This window comes from Mustela putorius, unplaced genomic scaffold (genome assembly GCF_011764305.1).
Source record: "Mustela putorius furo isolate JIRA1106 unplaced genomic scaffold, ASM1176430v1.1 tig00003875_pilon_pilon_pilon, whole genome shotgun sequence".
Classification (NCBI taxonomy): Eukaryota; Metazoa; Chordata; class Mammalia; order Carnivora; family Mustelidae; genus Mustela; species Mustela putorius.
In genome coordinates, this window is record NW_025422026.1 from 1,631,949 (window position 1) to 1,641,125 (window position 9,177).

A 9,177-nucleotide genomic window follows, 5' to 3' on the forward strand; every position below is an offset into this window, starting at 1 on the left:
AGCAGCCCCCCGCTGAGCAGGGAGCCCGACACAGGACTCGGTCCCAGGACCCTGGGATTATGACCTGAGCGGAAGGCAGGCGCTTCATTGACCGAGCCACCCAGGCGCCCCAGAGGTTCTGTTTTCATATGTTGACACCTCTACTTCTCTGAGCCATATTTTTATCAATTTAAAGGAGCAGTAACAGCCACATCCAGCTGGAAGGTGGATGCTGGAAGGTGGTGCTGGAAGTCAATGAAGTGATGGAGGTGAAGTGAGTTTTAGGCACACAAAGGATACTGCTAGTCCGTACAGTGCCACAGGGATGTGACGGTTACAGGAGGCTTCGGGGAACTGGGGCTTTGCAGCATCCAGCAGTAGGGTGGGGTGAGACGCTGATCCCGTGGTCCGTGCGCCCACCCGAGAGCGCTGAGCTCCAGTCAGAGCGGTGGGCAGGGCTTACCGTTCCTCGCTCCAGCTCTCAGGGATGCTGACTTCACGCAGAGCTGAGCGGGCAGCTTGATGGCTCAGAACAGTCCAAGAGAAACAGTCCTCTTAGACTAGTTTGAGAAAGCTGTCTGGATTAAAACTTGAAGATTTCTTCTGGTTCTAAAGGCTGGGTGAGAAGAACCAAACAGTCCTGGGAAAAGCAGACCAGAGCCACAGGAAGACTAACAGCTCCTAGCTGCAGAGCTGCCCACAGGCTCCAATACCTGAGACTGCAGGTGTGGGCCTGAGGACACGCCTGCCGACTGGGGGGCAGCCCCGGCGTCCAGAAATATCCAGCAACGGGGGCAGTTGGTTTTCAGCACATGCATGGACAGCCTCCGGTAGGGGAGGAGCAGGTTCCAGCAGATAATGCTAGAGAGTGAAGAGTAACACTGGACCTCTGCCTCACCTTACACAGAAGTTTGCCCCAGAATACTAGACTACAGGAGCCCAAACTGTAAAACATTTACATGAAACAGGCGTAAGTCTTCATGACCTTAGGTGCGGCACCTAGAGCACGAGCAAGCAGAGGGAAACAAACATGGTGAAACCTGTTCGCTTCAAGGGACACCATCAAGACCATGAAATGGTCCACAGAATGAGAAAAAATATTTGCGGATCATATATCTGATAGGAATATATAATGAATGTTATAATCCAATAAGAGGCCAGTTTTTTAAAGGGCAGTAGATTTGAATAGATGCAGTTATGCCATGGTCAAGTGTGAAGGGTATGGAGAAATGAGAACCCTAACACATGGGTGTTGGGGACGTGCAGTGGTACGGCCACTTTGGTAAATAGGGTGATAGTTACACGTGGAATTTAGAAAGTCCGAGAGGTACCCTTATAACCCAGAAGTTCCATTCCTAATTCCTGCGGGATTGAAAACATGTCCACGCAGAAACGTGTGTAGGAGTGTTCACAGCAGCATTGTTCAGTTAGCAAGGCATGGAAACGACCCGGCCGGCCACCGGCAGGTGCCTGGATAGATGTGGGCTGTCCGTACCCTGAAGCACTCCTCTGTCAGAGAGGAGTCGAAGCTCTGATACCCGCCACGGCAGGGCTGAACTTGGAAAACACGCAGAGGACAAGAAGCCGGGCACAGAGGCCACAGGAGGTGGGCAGGCAGGTGCAGTGAAGAGGACCGTGTGCAGGCACTCAGCGGCACACGGGGGCCTCGGGGGCAGCGGCAGCCGCACTTGCTGGAGGGGCCGGTTCAGCAAGGCTGTGTTGGAGCAGAAGCCGAGAAGGTTGTTTTAAGGAAGTCATGGAAGATTCCTGAGGTACTGGGTTCTAATCTACAGGGGAAATAGCCTTGTGAAGGCTGGCTGCTTTTGTTTTGTTTTTAAGATAACACAGAGTTGCGTTTTAAGAAGTTTAATGTGACACTTCTTTGCCCCAGGTGGCTGCTGATAGACCGTGGTCTTTTGCACAGAGCTGCTTTGTCCAGAAAGGTGGCCGCTGGTCTTGGGTAGCCTCGAGCACTTCACATGTGGCTGGGCTGGAATTAGTGCAGTGCGTGTCTGTTCGCTAGTCGTGCAACGTATACGTAGATTTCCAAGAGTGTCAAAAATATCTCATTAATGCTTTAAATACTGATTGCATTTTAAATGGTAATATATGTTAACTTTACCCTTTTGTACTTTTTAACACAGTGGCTGGAAAATATAACATTAAATTTATGGCTCAGTCTATGTTTTTAGACCCTGCTGTACTATAAGCCTTACTTTCCCTTAAAGATTTAAAGTGTTCTCATTTGGTAAAGAATTTTTGAGCAAGGAGTAACTTAACAATCCTTGGGTTCAACCCCTCATGTTGCATAAAATGGCTTGCAGAGAAGGAGGATGAGTGTCCTCCCGGTGTGTCATCAGTGTCATTGGAAGAGGGCGTGTCCCTCCAGTCTGCTGGAGGGCTGGGCGGCGTCCGTCCGCGGTGGGTCTAAGTGGTGAGCAGAAGCCCGGAGCACTGAGCTTCGTCTGACCCCCGAGGGGGGCTTGTGTGGGGACTGGTCCTGCTGTGTGAGAAAGACATGCGCCCGACGTTACATGGGGGCTGTGTCTGCTGCCGATGACTCCTGGGTTGCCTGTCTATTGATTGTGTGTATTAATATGCTTCCAAACAGTTAATGCTAAGTATGTGCTTCCTGTTATATTTGTGTATTTTTTTAGCAGGCCCTAGAGCAGAGGGTTTGTGAAGTATCTTAAAATGACAGGCCAGTAGACTTTGTCTAGTTGGCATTCCCATGAAAAATCAAGTTTACTTCCCAGCCTCCGTGCCTAGGCCTCCCAAACAAACAGACCTTGAGGAACAGCAGATAGAAAGTAGGCTGCTGCCTGTTCTCCGTCATTAACAAGCCCCTGACCTTGTGTCCAGTTCTCCTGTCACACTGTGAGAAACTGCCTAGTTCTGAGGACACTTCTTATGCTTCAAGTTCAGTATGTTTATGGCTCCTTTAAAAGATGGAATTGTTTCCTTTTGCATAATTAAGAGTTGGGAAGGCATGCTTTGGTCTTAAATCTCATATATAAGGAAATGGGTAATTTCTGGGAATCCTAGGCCTTGACACAATTCTGGATCATCTTGCCCATGAACTGATTTGGTGAATGTCTAAATCCAGGCCGGCAAGTCAGTAGTGTGGGGCAAGCGAAGGTCACCTTAGTCTCATGGGAGCGTTAGAGGACGGCGGTCAGCCTCAGGCGCTAGCCCTCGCCCATGGCCCTCGCTCGCAAGCCCTCGGGCTGCCTGTGGGTCCTTAACTTCACGGCTGCGCGTCTGCTGTGGATGGACCACTAGGGCTGAGACTTGTGTACACGGGAGTGTGCGTGCATGCGTGTGCGTGTGTGTGTGTGGCAGGGAAACTTATTTTCACTCTCGTCCCTTTCCGGATTCCAAAGTTTGTGCCTCAGTAATTCACCCGGTTTTGTTAAGACAAAGTTTTCTTGGAGTAGTGCTGTTGTTGCTGTTTAAATATTGTTCGTATAAGCTTATATGAATATCACAGTTTCGTGGGAGAACAGTTTATTTTACGGCTTACAGATTTTGAAGACAATTAAGAGATTCTTTTCTGATGGCAAGTTACACTATGTTTGAGCCCCTTACACATAGCAGAATGTTATTTGACACTGTTCACTGTTCTAGGGGCTGCGGATAACCCAAGTAAGCTAGACATTCAGCCCCTACCATCATGGAGTTAACATTCTGATATGTATTTATTAATAATAAAAGGTTTTATGTGTCCATAATCTGTTTAAAGTGTTTATAAAATGTTTGTATTAGCACAGCGGGCTCCCATCTGGTTTCAGAATTTCTAGGTGCAGGGGCGCCTGGGTGGCTCAGTGGATTAAAGCCTCTGCCTTCGGCTCAGGTCATGATCCCGGGGTCCTGGGATCGAGCCCCGCATCGGGCTCTCTGCTCAGCAGGGAGCCTGCTTCCCCCTCTCTCTGCCTGCCTCTCTGCCTACTTGTGATCTCTGTCTGTCAAATAAATAAATAAAATCTTTAAAAAAAGAACTTGGCAGAATTTCTAGGTGGAGTGATGAGTCATATGGAGTTGTTCATTCGTGCATATTTACTTGGTAGTTTGTGGTGTTTTCTCTGTCATGTTCTGCTTTGATGGGAGGTAATATAGTTAACAGAAGCAGGTTGGAATCCATTCCACCAAACGCTTGAGCATGTGCAATGTATAGTTCACGGTGGTGGGTGCTGGAGATTCGCATGGGATGTCAAATCCCACCCAGCTTCCACGGGGCCCGTGACCACACCCAGCCCCAGTGGGTGAGCGCTGAAGGAGGGCAGCTGAGCGGGCTCTGTGGTCAGGGGTGCTGGGACAGGCGCCAGAGCAGGAGTGGAGGACACGGCCTGCCCTGGAAGAGCTCACCGCTCAGCCGGGTGAAGACCAGGAGGCTGTGACCGTCGTGAGGGCACTACTAGTGGGGCGCATGGCAAGGTTCCTGTTCTGAGTTGGTGGGTGGAGGTTGGAGTAAGAGTGGATGGTATAAGCTTGAACAGGAAAGACCAGTGCGAGTAAGCCAGGGAGAGAGTGGGACAGGAGGGGCGTGGGAGAGCATTCCGCAGAGAAAGGCTGCTCGGCGAGGAGAGCTTCGGATGTGTGCTTCCGAAGCCTCGGTGTGCTTCGGATGGGCTGTAGAGGCCGGCTCTGCAGTGGTTGAGCAAGAGTCCTCCAGGACCAGACGCTGAGAAAACCCGAGAAGGGGACAGCTTGGCTGTGGTAGTCGCTGCTTTAGAGGGAGGTGTCGTGTGTGTGTGTGTGTGTGTGTGTGTACGCTGGGTCATGTGACAGACTCTGACTCCGGGGACAGCGTCCAGGGACAGGAGGGTTCATGTTGGTTCGGAGGCAAGCATGGCGATTTGACTGAATCTCGGTGCAGTTGGCCTTGACTTTGCTACTAACCTGCGTCGATTTATTATCCTAATTAAAACATTGTAATAAAATTATCTTCTAACATATTAAAGGGTTTATGTGAAACATTCTGAGAATTTTAAACATAGTATTCCACCTAATCTTGGTTTCAGCTCTTTTTGTCCTTGTTCTCTGAGAAATCGACATAGTTCTGACCCCAGCAATATTTCAAAGTTGTTAACATACCAGTATGTATTCTAGATTTCCTGTGTGTGTGTGTGTGTGTGTGCACGCGTGCACGTGTACGTGCCTAGATACCTAACGTAGGTACATACATTGAATGAAAAGAGTGTAGTATTGTGTATTCTACCTTGTAACTGTGTAAGCATCTTTCCCCGCTAACAGATTCCTCAGCTGTCCTCACAGTAACAGACCACTGAGGGTGGGGGGGGGGCAGCCACCACCCGTATTAAAATCTTCCTGAATAATTAAATTTTACCACTTTCCTGTTTTTGTCAGCTTCAGTATCAGATACGGCACAGCAGCCGTCTGAAGAGCAAAGCAAGTCTCTTGAAAAACCAAAACAAAAAAAGAATCGCTGTTTCATGTGCAGGAAGAAGGTGGGACTTACTGGTAAGGGCCTAAATCCATTAGTTTAAACTTAAGATTGTATTTTAGAGTAACCCATGGCTTACTGTTCCTGGCTTCAGTGGAGATCATTTTTGTTCCATGAGAGTTAATACTGGATACACTTCAGCTTCTGAATTTTCGTAAATAAAGTAGCTTTTAGTTATATACCTGAAAGTAAAATGAATAGATTTTCTTTTAAAAACTCAGAGCCCCGGATTTGCGAGCCTTAGGGCGGGTCACGGTGCCGGGCGCTGAAATGCACGGCTCCTGCGTGGCAGAGCCGGAGTTGGGGAGCGAGGGCAGTGGCGGGGGGGCTTTCTCGGTGCACAGCAGCTTGAGGTGGCGCTGGTGGCGCTCGTGAGGGCCCCGCGCGTCCTCCCTTGTGAGGCGTCAGCCCCCCACCGTGGTGCAGCTGCAACATAGCCGGGAGACGGTCTCGCCACGGGGAGAGGAAGAAAACATATTTGAAGTGTTATTTGGGTCTTTGGCAGCCAAAGCAGGTTGAGTGCGGTTGGTGGAGCACTTCGGCAGTTTAGGGACAGCTATCCTGAGTCACACGGCGGAAGGGGAGGAGCGGCCCGTCACGGAGAGGGGCGTGGAGGCAGCGTGGTTCTGCCGGGTCTCGAGAGATGAGCAGGACTTCAGCAGACGGAAGCAGGGCCACTCGAGGCAGAAAGACTAGCCTGAACCAAGGGCTGGAGAAAGGAAGGGATGGGGCATGTTGAGGGGCCCGAGCCGGGGAAGGCGGCTGTGGCGCACGGCCTGGGAAGAGGGAAGGCTGCTGCCGTGGGCTGTGCCCCACGGCAGGGAGCGATGCAGCTGGAGAGGGTTCCCATTTATTACTTGCTACGTGCCCGGCGTCGTGCTGAGTGCTCCCCAAGAACTGGACTTTGGAGCTGAGAAGAGTAGATGAGATTTTCAGGATCTCAGGAAGGTCCTGTGGCCAAGGAACGGGTTGTAGAGAGGGCGGAAAGCAGAGGGCGGTCTGGTGTCCAAGGCATTGAAGACTGGCCCATGCTTTAGCAGATGGGTGTATTTAAAGAATACACGTGGGAAGGAGTCAGGTGTCGTAGAATACCCATATTTAGTATCCAGTGTAGTCCGAGGACATCTCGGGAACTCTGACTTCCTGACGGGAGGCTGAGACTCAGTAAGTCCCATCTCGTCCGGCCTGTCCACCTGCTGTCGCGGTCGGCTTCATTTTCCACTCCTTAGCGTGAAGTGACAGCAGATGTCCCTGAAGCAAGAATGGGTTGTGGTAGAGACGCCCCCATCAGATGGCAGCATGCAACATGCTGATTCCTCCACTGCGTTTCCAACGGTTCTGTCCTGTCCTACAGTTCTGGGAAGCAGGACTGGTTTGATAGGACTATCTACTCTCTCTCTCTCCTCCCCCATCCCCTTTAACACATCCGTCATTTAATCTGTACAGTAAAGTATTATTCCAGAACTATAGCTGCAGAAACTGAGGCTCAGAGAAGCTAAGCAACTCGCCTGCATTAGGAGGCGGCTTCCCGCGGAGGCGCCAGACTCCAAAGCCTGCCCTTACCCAGCCCACAGCAGCCCGGTGGCCTCTGTGCTGGAGTCTGCCGGGGAAGCCGGGGTCGATGCTGTGCTCTCCCTTAACAGTTCTGCCAGAAGTCTCGTTACACCTTTCTCAAGGTTGCCTTCTGACAGTGTGCTTATTTTCACATTTAGAATGTGATTTGAGAGAGATCCTCTGTCCCACGTAGCAGTCCTGATTCTGGCGGGAAGTGTTACTGGCGACAGCGCAGTCAGGAGGCCGAGCTTAGAGAAGCGGCGAGGCTCCGCTGTGGGACAGACTCTGTTTGTAGATAAGGAGTAAGAAAGGAAGCTCTCAGCTAGTGAGTCCTGAAACTGTCTGGAGTGGTTCTTTAGATGGCTGCCCTAAATACATGATAGATTTTATCCATTAATATGCTAAGGAGCTTACCACTTAGACCTTTTATGCAACTCACGTGTGTGTACTGATCCATTTTCAGGGTTTGAATGCCGGTGTGGAAATGTTTACTGTGGTGTACACCGTTACTCCGATGTACACAATTGCTCTTACAATTACAAAGCTGATGCTGCTGAGAAAATCAGAAAAGAAAATCCAGTAGTTGTTGGTGAAAAGATCCAGAAGATTTGAACTCCTGCTGGAATACAAAATCCTTTGACCATCTGCAAACTAAAAATTGACTTGAGGTTTTTTTTCCTAGTCCTTGGGAATGTAGAGCATCGTACTTGCATAGACCTTTTAATCATGCATGTCGCCAGAAGAATAGATTTTTGTTTTTGTTTTGAAAATGACTCTGAACATTTATTTCCATTGCAGTTTCTGTGGCTGAAAAGACTTAAGTAAACTTTACAAGTATTATCCTTTTAAGATCATTTTAATTTTAGTTGAGTGCAGAGGGCTTTTATAACAAACGTGGAGAAATTTTGGAGGGCCGTGATTTTTCCAGTATTAAACACGCATGCGTTGATCTTGCAGTTTATTTTCCATTGTGTGTGTCCATAGCTTTTCTCTGCAGCACGATCCCTGCCGACGGCGCCCCTCGGGGCCCGACTAGTTACCAGTCACGGAATGTATCCTCATGCTTACGGCTGCTGCTGGGTGTTCATTAACAGAAGTTCTACATAAGTTAGCGTATAGTTTCTTTGCATCCACTATTTATGTCTGAATCATTTGTCACAAGAGAGTGTGTGCTGATGAGATTCTAAGTTTGTGTGTTTTTAATTTTTTTTGAGCGAGGGAAGGAAAAGCTGTGTGCATTTCATTGCCAACTGCGGGTTTCTTTCGGATTACGCTCACCGGTCTGTGTGTACACGGTGTGAAGAATGATTTGAAGTAATTGTGCTGTATTTATGTTTACCCACCAGTCTTTGATTAAATAAAATGGAAAACTGTAACGTTCCCTTGTGTTACTTTTTCTCTGTTCTTTCCGGTAGTTCATTTTGACTTTTGGTCCTTTTGTTTTCTACTTTATTAATTTGTGCAGGTCCTGCTGCTGTTCCCATATCCATCTGTGACTTGTCTTCCGGTAGTGAATTGTACGCTCAGATCCCATCGAGTTGAAGGTGTCAGCATTTAACACCAAGAACTGCTTTTTGTCACACAGATACCGAATCCTCTCGCTCTGTTCTACACCCTGTCACGCTGAGTTAGTATCTGCCTAGGAGCTCCTTTTTCTGGTAGAATTCGAGAAACTGAAAGGGCACAATTCAAACATGGCAGCTGGAGGATTGCGGATGAGAAAGGCCGTTTGTCCTGTGGTTTTCAGACTTACCGGGCAGCCAGTCTTTTTCTTTTCTTTTCTTTTCTTTTTTTTTTTTTTTTAGCATGAAACATAAAACAAGTGAAAAGCAGTATTCTACAATACAAATTTCTACACCATGACTTTACTTTTAAGTTTTATCTTAGTATGCAGTGATGGCTTAGCATGATAATCTACAAATGTCATCTATTTAAATGTAATCTGTTAATTTATTACATGAACAGATTAAATAGAGAAGACTGTTCGCACTAGCCCAACATCTCCAGGTTAAGTATTTAATAGAATTTAACACCGATTCATGATGAGAACTCAGAGGAATGAGAACTACAGAGGAATTTCTGGAAGCTGATAGCTTCTATGCAAAACCAAACAAACAAATGAAAACCAAGCATCTTCCAAAAAGAGGAAATTCATTCCATTTTAAAGTCAGAAAAAATGC

General features: G+C 48.2%; 1 protein-coding gene across 7 annotated transcripts in view; it reads left to right on the forward strand.

Annotated features, from left to right (window-relative positions):
- Nucleotides 1-8,373, forward strand: part of ZFAND6 (zinc finger AN1-type containing 6) — a 64,746-nt gene extending 56,373 nt beyond the window's left edge. For 6 of the 7 annotated variants that reach the window (XM_045067271.1, XM_045067272.1, XM_013061992.2 and 3 more), the window contains 2 exons: nt 5,347-5,460; nt 7,461-8,373. In XM_045067271.1, coding sequence (XP_044923206.1) covers nt 5,347-5,460; nt 7,461-7,609 — 263 coding nt within the window. In that variant the 3' untranslated portion in view covers nt 7,610-8,373. The remainder of the gene's footprint in view (nt 1-5,346; nt 5,461-7,460) is intronic. The other variant, XM_045067274.1, reaches the window with a different exon arrangement.
- Nucleotides 8,374-9,177: the final 804 nt, after the last annotated feature.